Here is a 24,030-nt window from a genome sequence, read left to right on the forward strand (position 1 = left end):
CCAGCGGCTGGAAATATTTCATTTCCGTTCTGTTTGTTGGGATCGATGTGACACGAATGTCAAGCAGAAAGCAAAGGGGTGTGGGTTCAAGAATATCCACCTCCTGCATATCCTTTCACTTCTAAACCATATTGAGTGGATAGAGAGAATGCAGGGGTGCCTGTTGCATCAGTCTTTTCACGACACGTGGCAGGGATTAATCTGACCAACGCCGCTAATGGAGGATTGTAACTGGCAACCCGGTTGCCCTGTCCACTCTTCTGGAAACATGTTCCACTTTATTTTGTGCTTATTGAACTGTTGGTAAAGTCAGGTACTGTCATAATCATCCCAAAGGCGTTCAAAAGCTCTACAGCAGGAGATCTTTCACTGCATCTCATGTGAGGCAGATCTTCATGGAGCTTGGAGCACCATGCAGGAACAGGTTTGAGTCTCCGAGTTCGAGTTGAGGAAAGTTTCATGCTACTGCATCCAAAGATGTAATATATAATTGTGTTCTTTCAACTTCGTGGCAGCAGTTTGAGGAAGAACCACATATGGCTTGGAAAAATCAGGTGTCCCAATACTTTTGGAGTATACACCCTTTATTTGTTACAATATTGTGAAGGGAACAGAACGCTCCCGTACCAGCAGGTGGCAGTATTCGGGTTTTTGGCCTTTGTTCTTGACCTAAAATGATACATTTTATTGGATAAACACGATGCTAATATTTGGAGCGAGAATAAGAATACGTTTTTGGAACTGTATTGTTAGTGAGCCTCGTTACAACCATGGTGAGCAGAAAAGCCCAATTCTCAGCGCATTTCAGAACATACACCATGGTAAACCTTGAGATGATGAGCAGCAACAGCAATAGACCACATCAGATTCTATTAATTTCAGAGTAGGTACATAAATCTGAAGCTACAGCAGGTTTAAAATCAACCAAAACTGGAGGGTGAAACCAGGTGCAATTTAAACGCGTTTTGTTAAGAACGCGCCATAATTGTCGGCATCACGTCTGTAAACGAACGCATTTACACATGAGGAGGGGGGAGAGATGGATAGATGGATATACAGAGAGAAAGAGAGAGATTGAGACAATCAGTGAGTGAGAGGGGAAGAAAATATTGAGTGAGGAGTGATAGATGTGGAATTCTGGGAATGTGAGCAATGGCACATGAACGCACTTTTTTTTTAGTGGAGTGGGAGCCGGTGAGGGGTTGAAGAATGAGGGAGAAGGTGTGTGAGATGGTGTGAAAGGGAGAAAGCAACGGGAAAAGATGTGGCTGAAGATGGACTCACGTCGCTTTGCCCTCTCGCAGAAAGATGCAGGAGAGCGAGAACTGCAGCGTAGCCGCCACCACCTTTTTGGAGAGAGGCTTGAATTTGAGTTTGACGTCAGTCTGCGTGGGCATGGGGCTCGCGTACTGCTTCATATTGATGCTGCTGGTGGCCAGAGCTTTCCTCCGACCTGACGGAGACTCCTGGGGAAGAGAGAGAAAAGAACACGACAGAATCAGCAAATAATTTAAAAGAAGACACTTCAAACAAACAAAAAATTTATTGTCAGTGATTCGCCTGTAGAGGCCGCTCTCGTACTCTATAATGCAACCCGGAAAAACCTGAAGCACCTGATAGCAAGGCAAAGCGTAGTTCCAGTAATCAACTATCGGTGCAGATAAAAGTCGACCTAAAAATAAAAACCTCTAATAAAGCCTCTGGCAGTGAGAAATGTACAGAGGCTTTTTTGGAACAAAAATTGCTATATATGGAACATATACATTGTGTGTAAAACTGTACAAAAACTGTACACAATACCTATATTAAAAACTGAGCAGCTATTCCGATTATTAAAATAGTTGCCTTTGGCTCCAGCTTGCTGATCGAAGACACGCACATCGGTAGGCAGAAGTATAGAAAACCTTACAAGTGTTTTGTCTTCTTTTTCCCCCAGGCAGTCATTTCAGAACAACAAACAATACAAAGCAGCACTTGACCTAATGCATAATGCAGAAGCCTTCCATTGTTTTAATGTGCTATGATCTCTGTGTGCACATGGGATGGTCTTTCAAACACACAATCTTTCCTGAATATATATTATAATCAGTAAATGTGAAATTATTTTCCAAAAAATTAGTACTACATTCTGGAAAAAAACATTTGATTACTAACAAACTAATCTGATCCAGAGATTATCAGACCTCATATTTGTACATATTTGTATATGCGTGTCTAAAATCATCACGTGGGAGCAGCTCGGTGGTCAATGACGCCCCCTTTAGACCAGAAATCCAGACAGCAGGTATACATAGGACAGAGTCAGATGAAGTAAATGCGGAATACCATTTTAGATACTAGTTGGGTGCATCTTCATAACTGAGGCCGATGCGATTCGCATTCCGGTGCATATGAAGCAGTTACAAGTGTGATCCGATTTCGATTGCAATCTGAGTGGGATTTAATGCAATATGATGCAACAGAAAAATGATGCTATGCAAATCAACGTGGTTCAGATACAGCAGTTCGCTTTTAGTGGTTCAGACAGACAGCAAATCATCAATTTACTGATTTGCCCTCTGACTTCTAATGCGTGAACCTTTCGCACAACAAAAGGACGGTCTTTTCCTGTTGTGTCTGCAGGAAGTTCCAGCTCTACCTCTGCCATGTTAATCTGTATTCTATGTGACTCTCAGGACACGCCTCGATCTCCGTAGTGTTATAGCGATACGTCATATTCACGAGAGAATGCGCTCGAGAAACCGATCTACATATCGAATATTGAATCTAGTAGATACAGAACGTGTTATATGGTTCTCAATCAATGTTAAAAAAGAATCACTAAAAATGAGTTTCGCACAGAGACGCTTGTAGATGTGCTTTCTGCATCAGTAATAGAAATCTCAGTAGGTGTGTTATTCTTCTCACTTCTCAGGGAACATCAGGATTGTTCACTAGAACTGTGGACTCCAAGACCACACTGTATTTACTGACTATGGATTTTGTAAAAGCTGAATGTGTCATTTAGGGAGAGATCACAGGAGATCCTCATTCCTGAGGTTGTGCAACATGAGGAGACACGGGATAAACTTACACATATAAAGAACAATCTCATTCTTTATCACCACATTATCTGTGTAAAGCTGCTTTGAGACAATGTCCATAGTTAAAAGCGCTATACAAATAAAAATGAATTAAATTGAGACAACATAAAGATCCTCAGACATTCAGCCTTCTCCTGTCCTTCAGCCTGCACTTGGCTTGCTTACAAAATATCTCAGATTCACTCCGGCTGTGGTGATACAGGACTTAAGCCATTTTCTGTCACTCTGGCCATCCCGGACATTCTGTGCACTCGGTCTCCGTCCGTCTACTCACGCATGGGCACAATCTGTCTCTCTCACTAAGAGCTGCATCGGAGAGAGCGTCACGTGGCAGTCTTGCGGGAGAAGCGTGGCAGATGCAATCTGTTGCCAACACCAGGAATGTTCAGAGAAGCTGTGTCAGTTTTCACAGCAAAACACAACGCTCTCTGACACACTGAGTAAACCTCTTCCGGCTCGTCCTCTCTGGCACTGTATATCATCATTTTCTCAATGTTCAATACTCAATAAAGAGGCTTGATGAGGTCAGACGAAACATAAAGCATGTAGAATCCACACTTTATCCTGCTAAGAGAGTGCTGCAGGACAGGTGGTAGCTTAGTGGTTAAGGTAATGGACTTTGGATCCAAAGATCATGAGTTCAAATCCCAGCAAAATCCTGGGCCCTTAAACAAGGCCCTTAACCTCAAATCTGCCCAGTTGTATGAACAAGAAAAATGTAAGTCGCTCTGGATAAGGGCCTCTGCCAAATTTCTTAAATGTGAATGGTGAGGTTGCGAGGAGTAGAGGTGGTGAAGGGGGTGAGGTTAAATTCCTGGCGTAGCAGGAGTGATTTGTGATAGAAGAGAATCTGCAAGAGTGAAAGGAAAGGTTTATAGAACTGTGGTGAGACCTGCGATGTTGTATGGTTTAGAGCAGGGGTCGCCAACTGGCTGACTCCGGTCCGAACCCGGACCCCAAGATGCGTCCAGCCGGACCACTAAACCTTTTCACATAATGAACTAAATATATGCCAACCGCTATTTTGTAATAAAATCACATTTATATCAGGCACATCAAGGTCAGCTCAGCAGAGCCGCTACTACAGTTACTATGCTCACTGTTGCTACGATCAGACGTGCAGTTGCGCGTGCGGTGAAGGCAGCAGAGAGCGACTCGCAAACCGATGAAACTTTCAGTGAGTGAAAAATAATGGCGTTCTCAAAAATAAGGAAGGTTGATGCTGAAAACTGAGTTTTTCGAGATGAATGGGACGCACTTATTCTTCCTGCATCGAGAGGCGTGTCTCATTTGCTCGGAGTCTGTTGCGGTCGCCAAAAGCGGAAACATTAAACGCCATTACGAAACTAAACATAGACATTTTGAAAAAAACTTACTGTCAGCAGTCAACAGTGAGCCTATGAGTGTTCACTGAGATTACAGTGGATTTCAGGAAAAGATAACAAGACCCTTTAAAGATTTTATTTACATTTACATTTATTTACATTACATTCTTATGGACTAAAAGGAACTGTACAAATAAACAGAGAAAAGAGTTTCTTGCATTTTTTTTCCCCAACACTGGCACTTTATATTGTTTGTGTTTTTGAATGATATTGCTGAGACAAGGTGATTATTGGTGAGATTGGGATGGTTTGGACATGTGCAGAGAAGGCACATGGGGTATATCGGTAGGAGAATGCTGAGGATGGAGCCACCAGGAAGGAGGAAAAGAGGAAGACCAAGGAGGAGGTTTATGGATTCTTTATTAAATAAAAGGACAATGTCTCGAATGTCTTGCTCAGTGCAAGAACTCACAGAAAAATCTTAGGTTTGAAATTTTTAAGACTGGAAACTTTCCATTGGAATTAACAGGAATATATACGTATTAATTGGAATGAACTGGGAATTTACACGGCTGCAAGTTCATAACAGGGAACTTAAACGTAGTTTGAAAAAATATCTTGCAGGATAATTTTCATTAAAACAACCAGATTTTTAATAAACAAAATTATACTAAATTAAAGTAAAAATTTGTCATTTAAAATCTGTATTAGTTCGCATGGGTTTCAGCTTATTACCAAACAAAATGTATATGATACAATTTACATTAATTATCCCAAATGTCCAATGAATTCCCACATATTTCTTGTAAGTTTCCAATTTGGAATATTTCCCAAATCCCCCGGATGAAGTTCCAGTGGAAAGTTTCCGGTAATTTACCGTTATTCACACTGCTTTTCACTCGGGCTTAACCTGCCGTCTGTCCTCCAATCGTTGAGCTGCTTAGTCACTCAGACGTATAAATAAATCCCTTTGTTGTCATCAGGTAAGGAGGACAATGTGGTCCAGAGCCTCGTCCTTCTTTAGAATGCATATCCCACTCACACAGATCAATGGGATCACAGATACATATTCCAGACTCGGTGTGTGCGCATAAAGAGCGAATGGAGAGAATCTCAGATAGGAATCTCGCCAGAGGCTGTGAGTGTGTGAGTGTGTGTGTGTGTGTGTGTGTGTGTGTATGCTGTGTGTAAAGATATGCATCTGTCAGATAGGTGATTGTGTGTGTAGTTGTATTCCCATAGGTAAAGAGAGGAACCTTATCAACGCTGTCTGAGGGAGACCGAGATGCAGCTATGTGTAGATACACTGCAACACACTTTTCTCCGACACACAAACACACACACACCTCAAAACCTATGCATCCAAGACACCTTTACATGCTACATCCGGATTTCCTCCAACGTGTGACCAAAAGTATCGCTCTCTCTCTCTCTGTATATATATATATATATATGTTAGAAATTATATTTGTTTAAACCGAAGGAGGCCAGAAGACATCCGAAATAAAGAAGAAGAAGACAGAGCAGAACCTGATATCCAGGTGTAGGCGGGAAACACCAGAGACTGTTATCATCATAGAGAAAACAGGCCAAGCGCATCTCTCCCCTGCTTCTCTCGCTCTCAAACTATGCTGTGGCACCATACGAAGAGCAACACCTGGGCATCTTTTCACCATTTTCACTCCATCCACAAATCTAAGAAAGCAAACAAATTACCCAGACAGACGTCCAATCCTACCAGGCCTGACCCTGAAGTACATGCTCGACAGACCACTTTTAATAAAAAAACGAAGAAAGGTACTGTGCGACGGCTCTTGACATTTGTGTTGACATTTGAGCCCCTGTTGAATTGCTCGGAAATATAGCGTGTCATCCCTGAAGAAAACGGTGCCCACCTCCTCCCCTTCTTATCAAGCAGATTAGCCTGCTGCATTATACCAAGCTAATAGCGCATGTAGATACTTTGTGAATGAATTTTCCAAAAGCATCAAACACTTAAGACGGATTTAGAGCCCACTCTCCGAGAGAAATACTTAAGAATATGCAAATACCCAGCGAAGAATTGGGTTTTAACTAGATTTGACGAGCGCAAACAATAAAATGTGCTCTTTTCCCCGGCCGCCGGTGTCAATCAGGAGGCGAGATTAAGAGCCGCGCTTCTGACAATGTGTAAAATGGAAAGGGACAATGAGGCACTTTTAATTTATCGCAGGGATATGACTATCAATGCGCTCGCATTGTGTCTTCTGAATTGCTAAACACCTCGCCCGAGAGAAAAGATGAGGGCTTGCCAGGTCAGCTGAAGGATGCCCCCTACTGCCATGCTATCGTACTACAACCAAGCTCAAACTTGGCTCCTTTTTATGTGTGTGTGTGTGTGTGTGTATAAGTGTATGTATATTTTAAATGTGTAACGGTACAGGTATTTGTACTGAAATCTTTTGGTATAGGGAGTTTGGCAATCCTTTTTACGTGCGCAACATAGGTACAATCTGAATTCCTTCAGGAACGTATTAGGTGGCTGACCACAAGTTTGTTTATTCTCCGCCTTAGACTTTAATCGCATTTTATATTTTTCTATTAGGATTATAAATATTATTATTAAACTTGAAAGCGCAGTGTCACTGTGGCTACTCGCTCAGTACCGGAAATAAGATTTGTTTTGCGCATGCATGAAACCGCTTAAGAATCCATAACGCTAGCGTTAGCTGCTAACCAGGAAGTGGCTAGCTGCTAACGCTAGCGGCATGGATTCTATTTGTGTTTTATGTCCAGCTTCAAGAATTTCACTTAAAAGGAGAAAGTCCTCTGGAATATCAAGAAAGTGAAAGAATGAATGACGAAAGGAATGAAGACATTTGTTAAAGTAAAAACACACACCTGTATTACCCAAATGGGGTCTAACAAAAATAAACTATTTAATAAAATGTTTCTATTTATTTTATTCATTTCAATTTATTAAAAGTTTACAGCAATGATTTGATTTATATTATTTTTATTAAACATTATGCTCCCATTAGGGGGCGCCACAGCGGATCGTCCTCCCCCATAGTACTCTGTCCTCTACATCTGCCTCTTTCACACCAACTATCTGCATGTCTTCCCTCACCACATCCATAAAGCCTAGTAGTAAAGGAATTATTAAAGAAATAAAACGCTTGTGTGATGTTATTGGATTACAGTGACCCTCTGGGTCGTAATAATAACATCACTTCAGTTCCACATGCATCACATCAAGCAGTGATTCACGAATATCATTAACGTTACGTTATATGCCGATTCGCTTAAATTCTTTTCACACCTCGGTACAATTTGCCATCAATTGCATTAATCTCTACGTTCATCAGGCAAAAACCATCTTCGACTCAATCCTAAAGCAAAAGAAATGTGCAGAGGAACTGTAAAAAGGCAGAACTGAAAGAGACGCTGAAGACTCCCTTCAAAATAATTCCCCAAATCAAAGATCATGCAGGTCGTCCTCTTCTAGGAGATAAGTTACGACGACCCCATCATACGTCAAAAATATTGAAGATGGTACTATGACACTTTCCTGCTTTAAGCTGATTTATAATTTTCTGCTCTAAACTAATGGCTTTCCTATTCTTTTTTTCACTACCAGCGTTTGTGACAAATAAAATTTGAATTTGTTTGAAACAAAAAAAAAAACACACACCGAGACAACTTTACTTTACTCCGTCGGCTGCTAGCGCGAGTGGGGCATCTCACAGGGCGAGAGACACGCTCGTCTCAGCTGCACATTCAACGTATCCTACATCGTACGCTGCTGCCTGTTGTGCAAAACGTTTTAAATTTTTTACAATCTTGTCGTATCTCTCTCGTCATCGTGAGATCGAACCATCGTAACTCTGTGTTTTGCGTGTATAGATTGTTACTCTAAAAACCAAACCATATAAGAACATGAGTATTAATGTAAACCTACATAAACATACCTATAAAGTCAAATCTCCAATAAAAAAGGAAATAAGTAATAAAAAAAAATGTGTAACAGTAAAATATAAATGTTTAAATCATAGGTTTTTTTCTGTTAACATTTACAGTCAGGCCAACTACAAAGTGTCTCTGAGAGATGGGGGTGAGCTGGCACTATACTTCAGAAGTGGCAAAGTGTGTGTGTGTGTGTGTGTGTGTGTGTGTGTGTGTGTGTGTGTGTGTGTGTGTGTGTGTGTGTGTGTGTGTGTGTTATTTTGGCACATCGGGGAGGCTGGCCCAGCTGTCCAGGTATTGATTCACAGCTGGTGCCAGTATAGGGGGTGAGGGTCAGAGCTGTGGGTGGTCCTACCCAAACACACACCAAATTATCAGTCGAGTTAGGGGAAAGGGGCCTGACCTGCTCCTTTTGTCTCATCAGTTCATTAATTACAGACACAACAGAAAGAAAACAAACAGCTCCATGCTTCCTTCTACTTTGCCACGCAATCTATTCGATCAAAGCAACATCTCAGCGTATCTGGCTCGCTTCGGCGGTCCCAGAAAAGCAAGACGTAGTCATGAGTCGTAGAAAAAGAGAACAGGAAGCTGTTCAAAGCTGCGAAAAAGAAATCAATATATCGATGCCATAAATGACTGTCGGTATATTAATTACTAAACAATTGCGATTCTTGTTCCGGTGGCCTGCAAACCATTCGATGTTCAGCATACACAACAAACAGTTTGTATTTTTTCTTCACTATTGATTATATTTCGCTGTTTCAAACCACACATTCAGAAAACAACAACCTACTGGGAGACTCTGTCTATGTTGTCTATGTTGGATGGGAAGATAAAGGTATTGGGACACCTGACTTTTCCAGCCATATGTATTTCTTTTCCAAACTGTTACCACAATGTTGGAGGCAGACATTTGTATCTGAGGTCTCTGGATGTGGCACCAGAAAATACTCCCTTCATTCGAACTACCGGACCCATGACCGGTCCACCAAACTCCATAAAGATAAACTCCATAAACTCACAAATTTCCAGTCAGAAGTCCACTCTCACTGTCTTATATCCATCTCTCAATCTCAGACATTGACTGAATGCAGTCAAACCCTGATCTGAATGCTTAATCACAATGAGGTTTATTACCTAAGTGAATTTGGGTCCAGCTGTTAGTGACTCTCAAAGTACAGACATAAATAACACTATACATTCAGCTTGGACTATACAAGAGAAAACAGACTAAACAAGACAATACAGACAATGTGAGACCATATAGACGAGTACGAGTATTAACCGATGGTCAATTGCTAGAACTATCGGCTCCATAGTTTTTCCGGGTTGTGTGTTTCTGGAGCGGCTAAGAAGGTCCGCCTTCATTATGCAGTATAAAAGTGGCCTCTAGATACAAATCACTGATGCCAAGTGCTGTTTGTTTTGTTCAGACTGCACGCTGTACCTCATTCATAGTTAGTTCATAGTGTATTAACTAAAGTTGACGGATTTAAAAAAATTACTTCATTGTAAAATGAGTTAGTAAATGTTGAAATTTAATCTTATTAATTGATAAGTACGATCAAACCTAGCTATCGGTAAAATCCACTATCGGTCGACCTGTAAAGTGTATGTATACTAGTATGTATACAAGAAATAAACTTTTAAACTGATGATGCCTGTAAATCAGAAGAACAAGATCAAATAAAACAAAGGCATAATGTCAGTTGACTAATCACACCAGAGAGGGTCGATACAATAAATTCATGAAACTGTAAAAACTCTCCTGTCTCCTCATAAACGCATGCGATTGCTTTAGAAGCTCGCGCTTCGACCTTCTGCACGGCGTGAACATGTCACGCATAGGACAGAGACACCATTCTGACACTGAATATCAGCTTCTGCTATTCGATAAAGAACTGCTGAACCGAAAAGAACCAAAAGAGTAAAAAATGTGTTTTGGGGCCTTTAAAGTGCTTTCCATCTCATTTCTCAGTGTCCTCACTGCCTGGTCGCATCACACTCCACACACACACGCACGCACGCACGCACGCACGCACGCACGCACGCACGCACACACACACGCACACACACACACACGCACACACACACGCACACACACACACACGCACACACACGCACACACACACTCTTATCAGGGAGGTCAGAGCGCAGTGTCCAGTCGTCTCCTTCTCATCACACGGCTGACCAGAAAAATAAATTAAAGCCTCCCGAAAACTCCTACCGCTGCAATACTGCTGAGAGCGTGCAAACACACACACACACACACACACACACACACACACACACACACACACACACACACACACACACACACTCACATGAGACACAGATATATTGGATTAACAGACGAGTTCATTCCATTTTTAGAGGTGCTACCTCATCATTTTACACTTCATTCCACACACACACACACACACACACCCCTGAATGCCCCTACATAGACGCAGTGATTAGATCTTTAACACTAACTGAAATCTACAAGCAGAGGCCCATCAAACATATCAAATTATTAGCTATTTGCTGACAGTGTATGTCTATGAGAGAGAGAGAGAGAGAGAGAGAGAGAGAGAGAGAGAGAGAGAGAGAGAACGCTACACAGATTATAGACTCCCAATTACAGGGAAAAGTGCCTGCTGGGTAAAACAGACATTCCAGTACTGAGGTTTCTAATTCTTTCTTACCAGCTACATTGTTGTGCTGCTGTAAATACCCGTCTCTAACTTCCGCCTAAGTTTAAAAAAAGACCAAAAAACACTCCATAAAAGGCAAAACTAACACATGTAAACATCAATCCGTATATGAAAGGTCAGGAACTCACAGTAAATTAGATGAAGCTCATCATTTAAGGTTTACGGTCATTTGACTTCTTATGCATGGATCAAAAAATACGGGCATTTACAAGCATGAAGAACACAATATGAAGGTTTTTCTGAGATTTCTTTGGACTTATGCAATTTATGTAAAAATCTCCTACAACCAATTAATGATTAAAGCAGACATGAATAGTGAGGCATATTTGAACTATTTAAATTGGGTATTACATTTTATATGCGAATTCTACGTTTATTAGCGTTCTTAGACTAATGATTAGACCATTATTAGCTCTTTAATGACTTAGAGTCAGAGAGAGAGAGAGAGAGAGAGAGAGAGAGAGAGAGAGAGAGAGAGAGAGAGAGAGAGAGAGAGAGAGAGAGAGAGAAACTGCAATACAGAAAGAGGGACAGACATGGAGAGACATATGTGGAAACAACAAATATATATATATTTTACTTGCTATTGTTAACACCTTTCCAAATTTGAGCCATTAAAGCATTTCCAATCCAATAAATCACACAAAATGCTTTCAATAAAACCCACACAAAACATCAAACGCATTCCTGTATAGACATTTAAGAAAAGTAATTTCCTTAAGAAGTACATGCTCTGTTGAAGCTTCTTGCTGACTAATCAGTCCATTCTAAGTTTAAGGTCCAGCATTACACCAAGGAATGTGTAGGTTGTAACTAATTGTATTTGATGCTCATTAATGAATTAATATAATCTCTCAAATCAATAACCACCTCCTTGGTTTTGGAGATATTTAAGAGGAGATTTGGGTTTTCACACCACAAAGAAATCTAAAACAGGCCCATGTTCTTCCTCCCAATCATGTAAAAGGTTTACTAAAGTAGTGTCATATTTATATATATAAATAAATAAACAAACAATACATATGTACTATACAATATCATGTTCAACCTAATATATACACCATATCCATCTGGACATCCCATTTCACATTTATTGTCAGAAGGACCAGACAGATATATCGGAGATTGTAACTCAGCTCTCTCATTAATGCAGCACAAAGAATGAGTATTAACCCCACACAACGCTCACAGGTTTCACATAAGTACAGCTACAGAAGCATGCAGTCCGCTCAGCTCCACATCAGATATCATACACAGTTCTCATAATACTATACTATGGAATTGAAATGGGTAGAAATACTCTCTCTGCTCCTGTAAGCCAAGAATAAATCATGACATGAATGACAAAATTACCACCCTGATCCTTTCTCGATAAAGGCAAGCATGACTGTTTTTATCCAGTTACATTTCAAGGTGTCCAATGTCTTTTCGGTAACATTATGAATCGTACAATTCTATGAGTGGACAAGCACGTGATTGATGAATTATAGAATAAATATAAAATGTACCGAGTTCTCAGATGCAATCAAATGCAACACTGATGGCATGTACTATTAAGCCACGTATGACCTTTCTGAATCACTGACAGTCCAGACACCACAAAAACAGCAAGACAACTTACTGCTGGAGGAAGGCAAATAAAACAGGGATTACTGTGCGTGTGTGTGTGTGTGTGTGTGTGTGTGTGTGTGTGTGTGTGTGTGTGTGTGTGTGTGTGTGTGTGTGTCCTGTTAAACATCTACTACCATCAACAGAGACATTCCTGAAACAAACTGGTGAGAAAGAGAGAACAAAAATCACAAAAACAGATAGGGACAGACAGACACAAAAAAAGACAGAGGGTCCGAAGACGAGAGAGAGAGAGAGAGAGAGAGAGAGAGAGAGAGAGAATCATTTGATGCCACACTCAGCAGCGCACACACACATTCTCAAAAGTCAGTTCAATGCCCCCAAACCCCAGTTCATATAAATAAATATATATATATATATATTCCCCCTCACACAAAAATGTGTATGTCTGTATGTTTGTCTGTCTCGCTCTCACTCTCACACCACCTCCCACAAGAGTGCTGTACAGAAGTGTCCGGGTCTCGGTGGGAGACCTCTGAGAGCAACAGGGTTTAAGAACGTTGGAGAACGGCGCCAGAAAAGCGGATTAGTGCGCGCTCCCAGGTGACGCAGAGACACGCACGGGCCTGCGTTCATGTTTATTTCAACTCGTGCGTCACGCTGTGCAAAGTCAAAACAAAAGATTGTTTCTGTTTACTCAGTGAGCGTGAGGGGGGTCATCTACCAGCGAGTGGTCAAAGCCGGAGCGTCCTGGGACGAGAGCGAGGAGAACGAACGAAGGACAAGGACGAGCCTCCGCACACATGCACTTTAAATCCTAAGGAAATCACTTCTTACCCTATTCCAGATTCTGAAATACTGAGAATGATTATAGCAAAAAGGCTGGTAATCAAACAGTTTTCTTTTTTGATTGATCAGAGTCTTTACAGCACTGCATTTCAGAGCTGCAACTAAGGGAGGTGCAGCAGGTTTCCCTAACAAGTAGGAATCCTGAGATCTTTGTTCATGTAATTGTGATTGGTTGTCCAGCTGCATGGACTGAGGTATGATTTAAATGACTTCTGAGTGATTTGCTGATGAAGTTCACTTCACACAATCACAGTGTTTGTTTCAATAAACAAGCGTCTGTTACTGTTCAGATGTTTCCTGACTGGCAGTAGAAACGTGAACATCCTGCTTTATTCCAAAATGATTCCTGTGAACCCATTCACTAATCTGATAAACTAGAATTTAAGTGGGAGACAGGCATTAGACATGGTGCTCATCATAAGCATGTGGTGGTCTGGAGAAACCTACATAGTCTGGAGAAACCTACACGGTGATAAGATATGGTATATACAGTAATACTGTATACAGTGTGAGAAAATGTGGTTCTTGTGTCAAAATCAGAAGAAACCCAAACTTGACATCCAGGTATGACAATTCCAGTGTGCACAAACTGAGCTCCATGAAGATGTGAAGGTTGGAGTTGAGAGAAGAACTCGAGTGTCCTGCACAGAACCTTCTCGACCCAAGTGAACACATTTATGATGAACAGGGAACATCGTCGGTACAGAGATCGAAACATCAGTACATGATCTCCATAATGCTATTGTGGCTGAAGAATCACAAATCCCCACAGCCACAACCCTACATTTCAGAAAGGAGGTTCAACAAGCATCTACGTGAATCAGTAGAATGGGTTTCTGACTAGGAAAGCCACTTAAACTCGAAATTCCTTCTCGGGAACTCTGGATGATCTCAGCTCTAGGAGCTTCATAGACAACGAACCAGGAAAATGGATTTGGACTGTAATTAATGTAACCAGTTTTCCCAGTGAACACTTCCTCAACAATGATGAAACTATATTCAATGGATATTCGGTGGCACCAGATGATGTGTTCCTTATGAGTCTGGTTCTACTCAAGGTTTCTTCTGGTTCTACTCAAGGTTTCTTCTCCTCAAATTCTCATTTTCCCACTGTCACCACCGGCTTGTTTATTGTCCATAATTAAACAAATAAAATCCAATTGGATTTTGCTTGTTAAAATCTGAAACACCTTTTTTTTTCAAGAGGAACGTGTTAGCTTACGGCTAACAAAAGACAAACATTAAGATGTCCACGTTTTGTTTTTTTTTTTACCAAATTTTGCACTTAAATGCAAACAGTTGTTAAAAAAATTTATATCTTCATGTAGATGGCTTTGGGCACAGAGACATTGTCATGCTGGATACTGGAACTGGTTTGAGTCTCATAGTTCAAGGGAAAAGTTCATTCTCCAGCCTTATGGTAACAGTTTGGGGAAGAACCACATATGGCTGGAAAAGTCAGGTGTTCCAATACATTTACACTATAACAATAATGAGAACATTTAAGATGAGAACATTTTAAATTCATAAGAGAAAATATTTATCAAACTATTTTTCAATACTATATATATATATATATATATACACAGTGGGTACGGAAAGTATTCAGACCCCCTTAAATTTTTCACTATTTTTTATTTTGCAGCCATTTGCTAAAATCATTTAAGTTCATTTCTTTTCCTCATGAATGTACACACAGCACCCTATATTGGCAGAAAAACACAGAATTGTTGACACTGTTGCAGATTTATTAAAAAAGAAAAACTAAAATATCACATGGTCCTAAGTATTCAGACCCTTTGCTCAGTATTTAGTAGAAGCCCCCTTTTGATCTAATACAGCCAGGAGTCTTTTTGGGAAAGATGCAACAAGTCTTTCACACCTGGATTTGGGGATCCTCTGCCATTCCTCCTTGCAGATCCTCTCCAGTTCTGTCAGGTTGGACGGTAAACGTTGGTGGAAAGCTATTTTTAGGTCTCTCCAGAGATGCTCAATTGGGTTTAAGTCATTGCTCTGGCTGGGCCATTCAAGAACAGTCACAGAGTTGTTGTGAAGCCACTCCATCGTTATTTTAGCTGTGTGCTTAGGGTCATTGTCTTGTTGGAAGGTAAACCTTCAGCCCAGTCTGAGGTCCAAAGCACTCTGGAGAAGGTTTTCGTCCAGGATATCCCTGTGCTTGGCCGCATTCATCTTTCCCTTGATTGCAACCAGTCGTCCTGTCCCTGCAGCTGAAAAACACCCCCACAGCATGATGCTGCCACCACCATGCTTCATTGTTGAGACTGTACTGAACAGGTGATGAGCAGTGCCTGGTTTTATCCACACATACCGCTTAGAATTAAGGCCAAAAAGTTCTATCTTGGTCTCATCAGACCAGAGAATCTTATTTCTCACCATCTTGGAGAACTCCATGCGGGTTTTCATGTGTCCTGCACTGAGGAGAGGCTTCCGTCGGGCCACTCTGCTATAAAGCCCCACTGGTGAAGGGCTGCAGTGATGGTTGACTTTCTACAACTTTCTCCCATCTCCCGACTGCATCTCTGGAGCTCAGCCACAGTGATCTTTGGGTTCTTCTTTACCTCTCTCACCAAGGCTCTTCTCCCCCGATAGCTCAGTTTGGCCGGTCGGCCAGCTCTAGGAATGGTTCTGGTCGTCCCAAACGTCTTCCATTTGAGGATTATGGAGGCCACTGTGCTCTTAGGAACCTTAAGTGCAGCAGAAATTTTTTTGAAACCTTGGCCAGATCTGTGCTTTGCCACAATTCTGTCTCTGAGCTCTTCAGGCAGTTCCTTTGACCTTAATGATTCTCATTTGCTCTGACATGCATTGTGATCTGTAAGGTCTTATATAGACAGGTGTGTGGCTTTCCTAATCAAGTCCAATCAGTATAATCAAAAATTTCTGGACTCAAATGAAGGTGTAGAACCATCTCAAGGATGATCAGAAGAAATGGAGAGCACCTGAGTTAAATATATGAGTGTCACAGCAAAGGGTCTGAATACTTAGGACCATGTGATATTTCAGTTTTTCTTTTTTAATAAATCTGCAAAAAGGTCAACAATTCTGTGTTTTTCTGTCAGTATGGGGAGCTGTGTGTACATTCATGAGGAAGAAGAATGAACTTAAATGATTTTAGCAAATGGCTGCAATATAACAAAGAGTAAAAAATTTAAGGGGGTCTGAATACTTTCCGTACCCACTGTATATATATATATATATATATAAATAAGGGCATTTAATACAATTAAAATGGCAACTGCAATTTTTTTTTATTACACACACAGTCAAATCTATTCACTGACTGTCCTATAGTGACTACAGACAGTAGTGTAGTCTTCACTGCTGATCCAGTCTTCCAACATCCAATAGAATTGGATGTTGTGCATCAATTTAAAAGTTTGCATCAGATACAAATAGTGTAAGATATCGATTTAAACATATGCATCAGTAAAAACTATTTATTTATACATAATTATCAGTAGACGCGTGGAATACTTTTATTATTTGAAAAATACTTAGACTAATATTCTATACGTAGTACTGCTTCTACATGAATGACGTATAACAACACTACGGAGACCGAGGCGTGTCCTGAGAGTCACATAGAATACAGGACGAGGTTCCAATGTGTGTGTGTGTGTGTGTGTATACAGTGAGGAAAATAAGTATTTGAACACCCTGCTATTTTGCAAGTTCTCCCACTTAGAAATCATGGAGGGTCTGAAATTGTCATCGTAGGTGCATGTCCACTGTGAGAGACAATCTAAAAAAAAAATCCAGAAATCACAATGTATGATTTTTTAACTATTTGAAGTATAAGTATTTGAACACCTGTCTATCAGCTAGAATTCTGACCCTCAAAGACCTGTTAGTCTGCCTTTAAAATGTCCACCTCCACTACATTTATTATCCTAAATTAGATGCACCTGTTTGAGGTTGTTAGCTGCATAAAGACACCTGTCCACCCCATACAATCAGTAAGAATCCAACTACTAACATGGCCAAGACCAAACAGCTGTCCAAAAACACTAGAGACAAAATTGTACACCTCCACAAGGCTGGAAAGGGCTACGGGGAAATTGCCAAGCAGCTTGGTGAAAAAAGGTCCACTGTTGGAGCAATCATTAGAAAATGGAAGAAGCTAAACATGACTGTCAATCTCCCTCGGACTGGGGCTCCATGCAAGATCTCACCTCGTGGGGTCTCAATGATCCTAAGGAAGGTGAGAAATCAGCCCAGAACTACACGGGAGGAGCTGGTCAATGACCTGAAATGAGCTGGGACCACCGTTTCCAAGGTTACTGTTGGTAATACACTAAGACATCATGGTTTGAAATCATGCATGGCACGGAAGGTTCCCCTGCTTAAACCAGCACATGTCCAGGCACGTCTTAAGTTTGCCAATGACCATTTGGATGATCCAGAGGAGTCATGGGAGAAAGTCATGTGGTCAGATGACACCATCCCTACTGTGAAGCATGGGGGTGGTAGCATTATGCTTCGGGGGTGTTTTTCTGCACATGGGACAGGGCGACTGCACTGTATTATGGAGAGGATGACCGGGGCCATGTATTGCGAGATTTTGAGGAACAACCTCCTTCCCTCAGTTAGAGCATTGAAGATGGGTCGAGGCTGGGTCTTCCAACATGACAATGACCCGAAGCACACAGCCAGGATAACCAAGGAGTGGCTCTGTAAGAAGCATATCAAGGTTCTGGCATGGCCTAGCCAGTCTCCAGACCGAAACCCAATAGAGAATCTTTGGAGGGAGCTCAAACCCCATGTTTCTCAGCAAATAAATAAATGTCGTAAATAAATGTGTATAACATTGCATCTATTAATTTCACCTCTTTTATATTTATCTAAATAGAATAAAAATGGTCAAACAGATTATATATATATATATATATATATATATATATATATATATATATATATATATATATATATATATATTTTTATATATATATATATATATATATATATATATATATATATTTTTTTTTTTTTTTTTTATTTATGTTTTTATACATTTTAGTGTCTTCTCAAGGGACAATACTATAGAATTGAAACTTGGATATATTTTGGAGAATTCAATGTACAGTTTTGTACAGCAGTACAGATTTACTGTTCTCTAAAAAGAACTCAACATACATTACCATACATTACATTACAATTATTGTCTAAATAACTGGCAACATAAGTGAGTACACCCTCAGTGATAACAGCTGTGTGTTTTTTAATCATGCAAAACCGCATGTCCTTTTCATCATGTTCATGTTTATATCTGCTTGACGGAACCATACAAATGTGTGTATCTTGTATTAAAGCAGGTAAAATTTGGTGCTTCGTGTCCAATTCTCTCATACTGAACACTGGATGTTCAACATGGCAAACAACACTTTGAGAATTAGAATTGTTGCTTTTAACAAATACGTCTGAGGCTATAAAAAGATCAGTAACATCCGGAAACTGAGTTACAGTACAGTGTTCAGGGTCATACGGAGGTTTTCCAAGACGGGTTCCACTCAAAAAAGTCGAGCCCTCGTGCTGTGCGTCAGGTGCAGAAGCTGCTTCAAAAAACAGACACATGAGTGCTGCAGCATCGCTTTAAAGGTTGCCGAAGCAGAAGGTCCACTTGTCAGTGCTCAGACACAACACAGCGCACACTGCAACAAGTCGGTCTGCATGGCCTTCATCCCAGAAGGAAGAGTTTCTAAAGCTGCTCACAAGAAAGCCTGCAAACAGTTTGCTAAAGACGACCTGTCCAAGATCATGAATTACTCCAACCATGTCCTGTGGTCTGATGAGATTAAGATAAACTTGTTGGGCTCACATGGTGTCCATGTGTGTTGACACCCTGGTGAGGGGAACCAAGAAAATTGTGTCTTGCCTATAGTCATGCATGGTGGTGGTAGCATCATGGTCTGGGGCTGCATGAGTGCTGCTGGTACTGGGGAGCTGCGTTTTATTGAGGGAAACATAGATGCCAACATGAACTTTGACAATCTGAAGCAAAGCATAATGCCCTTTCTATTTAATTTCTATAGTATTGTCCCTTGAAGTAAAATGTGAAGGGTGTACACACTTTTGTGGGAAACTTATATATATAATATATATAATCTGACAAACCGGCTACAGAGAAGTGTTATAGGAAATGCAGGGTGTTTTGGAGCGTTTGCCATTGGTATGGCAAAAAACAGAAGTATGACAAAGCGTGGAAAACACACACACACAAAAAACACAACAAAACAAAAAAAATTATAATTGACCATTAAACTGGACACTGACTTTTTCCTGAGCATCTCCTCCACTTCCTAAATAAAGGAATGTCAAAGACACACACACACACACAAGTGCACAAAGAGAGTAATCTGGTGCCAAATAGGCCTGCCCAAGGAGCTTTGATGTCAGTCTCTCTTGGCGTGCTCCCCTTCACCTCTCTTCCTTTCTTCTTTCTCCTTTTCTCTCTCCTTCCTTCCTTCCTTCCTTCTCTCTCTCTCTCTCTCTCTCTCTCTCTCTCTCCCTCCCTCTCAGCATGCAAGGACACACAGCATGTGTGTCTGTGTGTGTGAGAGACGAAGAGAGATGTTTGGCATGTCTTTGATCACTCCGCTATTAGCGAGGTATGCACAGACAAGAGGAATTAAGAAGCCTTTCTTTCTCTCCTTTTCACTCTCACTTCATTATTTCCCTTCCATTTTCTTCCTTCTGACTCTCTACTAAAGTGACAGGACTTTTTTCCCCCCTGAACCACTTTCAATTTTATTGTTTTGTCTTTGAAAGAAAAAGAAAGAAAAAAAAGGTTACGATACGAAATTGTGATTTTTCAATACGGCAAAAATTCGTCCCGTAATTCCATTTTTACTCACTCACTACAGAAACATGGATAAACAGTAGCATTGTGCAAACTAATAAAGCACAACGAATGAATAAATACTTTAAAGGCAAGTGAATATACTATAGAGACAAAGGTTTGTGGACTCCTAACTATAAGATTGGTATGTGTTTTTTAATCATCTCAGTTCACATTTGATCCCCATATGTTGTTATAATAACCTCCACTCTTTGGGGAAGATGTTCCACTTAATTTTAGAGTGTGCATGTGATGATTTCTGCTACAAGGGTGATTACATTTATCCACAAGATGTTCAATAGAGTTGGAGCTTTATACCAGGAGATCTTTCACTCCAACTCATGTAGAGCATATCTTTCTGGAGCTGGTTTTGTGCACAGGTGTATCGTCATGCAGGAACAGGTTTGGTTCTCCAAGTTCATGTAAATGGATCTAATCTAATTGTAAAGTCATCCTTTACAATTGTTTGCGACTACAGTTTGTAGAACCACCATATATGGGTGGAAAGGTGTCTGCTAAATGTGGTAAATGAGTAGAGTCGTGTAGAGTTCAGTATGGTGATGGTTATAGGGATGAAACTGGCCTTAAATCTGTTCGTCATGGTAAGAATGGTCCTGTATCTCCTCCTGGATTACAGGAGGTTAAGAAGATTGTGACTGGTATTGGAAGAATTTCTGCTGATACTGATGACTGCTCTAAAATAATCAACCATATAAAAGTACAAAAATTGGAGCTTAGCAATAGCACAGTGTTTGAGTGCTCCATGAAGATTCGGTTCCCTGCTGTTTAGATGGTTTTGGATCAAAACAGTAAGAACTCAAGCCAACAGCTTCATAACGGCCCAAAAAGCCAGAGCTAAATGAGCTAGTGTATTAAAATGGCAGTACACCACTAATGGCTTTGTGGGGATTTATCATGGTGTCATTGCAGTCTTTACTGATTGGAGATAAAAAGGGAAATCGCTTTTTCAGAGGATGGAGTATGTAAATGATTTGGCTTAAGTGTTTATTAAATGTTTTCTCACTGTAGAGTTATTTCATGACACACATCATTCGAGGTCGACCGATTCATCAGTTTTAAGAGGATTGAATGCTGATATAGGCTATCGGCATAAATCCATAATCCATAAATCCATAGTTTTTCCGCGTTGCATTATACAGTACAAGAGCGGCCTCTAGAGGTGAATCAGTGACACCATGTGCTGGTTATTTTAAGTGTCTTTATTTTTCATTTTTGGATGTAACAGTTTTAATTCATTTGGACTGTTAATTTTTCAGTTTCAGTTTGAATGCGTCTTTTATTTTACTCAATATTTATAAAAAATAATTAATATATTCATATTTATTTAATTTAGCACATTTTCATAAATCAGTAGGGTTTTTTTTTGTTTTTGTTTGTAATAAAGTGTAGTAAAAAAAAAATCAAAACAGATTTTAGGACCTGGCAGGGCAAAAAAAATAAGAAATAAAATTAAATAAAAAAAAAATCCAGATTTAATAAATATGTTAGATCCAAAACAATAATTTTCTGGTAAATTAAGTCTGCATGCTCTTCATTTGCATACCAGATTGACTTTTACGTTTTGTAATGTAATAACACAGGTTTGGTACAGGTATCTTTTTTTTTTTTTTAACCCTTTTATTGCCTGGTTTTTGAAAAAACAGTAGCAGAACTGTGACACTGAAAATGTCCATTAAAGTTAAAGTGACTCATTTTATTTTCCAAGTGAACACAAACGAAAGAAATCCTCTGACAGAATGTCTTTTTTCCAGTCAGACTCTGCAAATGCACTTTCCTAATATTTATCCAGGAAAAATAAAATAGCACTTAGTGTCAAAGCAGGAAGCAGACAGGGTGGGTGGGTGGGTGGGTGTGTGTGTGTGTGTGTGTGTGTGTGTGTGTGTGTGTGTGTGTGTGTGTGTGTGTGTGTGTGTGAGTTTGAGCTTTATAGGGAATTTGCGTCAATCCCGGAGTCTCTAAGACAGTGAGTGAATGTGTACTCTGGCATTTCAGTCAGTCCTTGTGTGTGTTTGCGCATATTAAATATGCTTCTGTGCATGAATACATGTTTGTTTTGTGTGTGTGTGTGTGTGTGTGTGTGTGTGTGTGTGTGTGTGCATGTGTGTGCATGTGTGTTTTGTGTTTGGATAAGAGTGTGCATTTGTGTGTATGTGTGTCTTTCGCCCTTTCTCTCTCTGCTGAGCAGACAGATGGACTTGAGACTCAAGACTGGACTGGTGCCAAGTGTCTGGTACTGATCCAGAAAGAGAAAAGGAGGGTGTGTGTGTGTGTGTGTGTGTGTGTGTGTGTGTGTGTGTGTGTGTGTGTGTGTGTGTGTGTGTGTGTGTGTGTGTAAGAGAGAGAGCACGAGAGCGAAAGGGCAGACGTGGTCTCCTGTCCTTCTAATGGAAAAATAGTAATTATTATTGTTACATGTGCAGTAAACTTCATAAATAAATATCACTGTAGTCTGACTTTCTGTTTCACTGTAGCTAAACATTTCATTTTAGTGTTTATAACTTAATATGTATATTTTATCTTTACTTAAATCTTTACTATAATTTCACTGTGAGCAACTGCAACTTAACAATTTCCCTATGGGCTTGATAAAGTATTCTGATAAGCTTCCTTTCTCTGGACTTAAGTATGTGTAATGACCCTGTTCGGCCACCAGGTGGAACTGAACACAAAGCAATAGTGTAAACTGATGAACAGTAGCCACGTTCACATGTATACAATTCACAATTTTTTTGTCATCACAAAAGTTTGTTTACATGTGAAATTAATTAGTTTCAAATGTTACATGGTAGAATTTTTATTTTGTTGTTAATAGAAAGGTTTCCTTTGGACACCATTCACATTGACTTGATTTCTGTAAAGCCTCTTTGAGAAAATGTCTGTTGTGAAAAGCGCTATACAAATAACCTTGACTTGGTTTTGGCGTTTTTATTCTGATCGAGGTGTTTGTATGGAGCATTTTCATTTGGGTCGCACTTTTAAATCCATTGCAATGCTCCATGTAAACACACCTATTGTTAAGTGAGGTCTTGCATCATAACCTAAAGGCTTTAATTGCACCTGCTCAAACAATAACCATCATCACCACAGTCTTTAAATTATGTTTATTCCAAGCGCTTTGACTGAACAATGTTCTTGATTAGACGTGCGAAATATTCTTATGCCCCAGACTGAACCTGAGTCCATTTCTAACCCAATTAAAATCTCTTTTTGACTGAACGAGAGCACAAATGTGTCACTGTGTCATATTTCACACTAGATATGAGGAAAAAAACAGACAGGTGGAGAAAAAGTGTAAGACATCCCTAATTTATGTTCAGCCAAAACTGAAAGAACTGCACTAAGATACTTTATGTGGACAATAGTATTGGAACACTTGGCTTTTCCAGCCATATATGGTTCTTGTCCAAACTGTGGTCACAAAATTGGAGGCACACAATTGTATAGGATGACTTTAGATTAGATCCATTTACCTGAACTTATAGAACCAAACCTGTTCCAGCATGACGATACACCTGTGCAGAAAACCAGCTCCATGAAGATATACTCTACATGAGTTGGAGTGAAAGATCTCCTGGTATAAAGCTCCAACTCTATTGAACATCTTGTGGATGAATGTGAACGCTGACTGCACCCCAGGCCTCCTCACCTCACCTACATCAGTACCTGAATTTACTACCACCCTC

General features: G+C 40.1%; 1 protein-coding gene across 8 annotated transcripts in view; it reads right to left on the bottom strand.

Moving 5' to 3' along the window:
* The window catches only part of ehbp1 (EH domain binding protein 1), a 163,147-nt gene that overhangs the window by 108,912 nt on the left and 30,205 nt on the right, over positions 1 to 24,030 (bottom strand). For all 8 annotated transcript variants that reach the window (XM_083544554.1, XM_083544553.1, XM_083544550.1 and 5 more), the window contains exon 6: positions 1,285 to 1,466. In XM_083544554.1, the coding sequence (XP_083400680.1) occupies positions 1,285 to 1,466 (182 nt within the window). The remainder of the gene's footprint in view (positions 1 to 1,284; positions 1,467 to 24,030) is intronic.

The sequence above is a fragment of the Silurus aristotelis genome (genome assembly GCF_946808225.1).
Source record: "Silurus aristotelis genome assembly, chromosome: 6".
NCBI classification, from domain to species: domain Eukaryota; kingdom Metazoa; phylum Chordata; class Actinopteri; order Siluriformes; family Siluridae; genus Silurus; species Silurus aristotelis.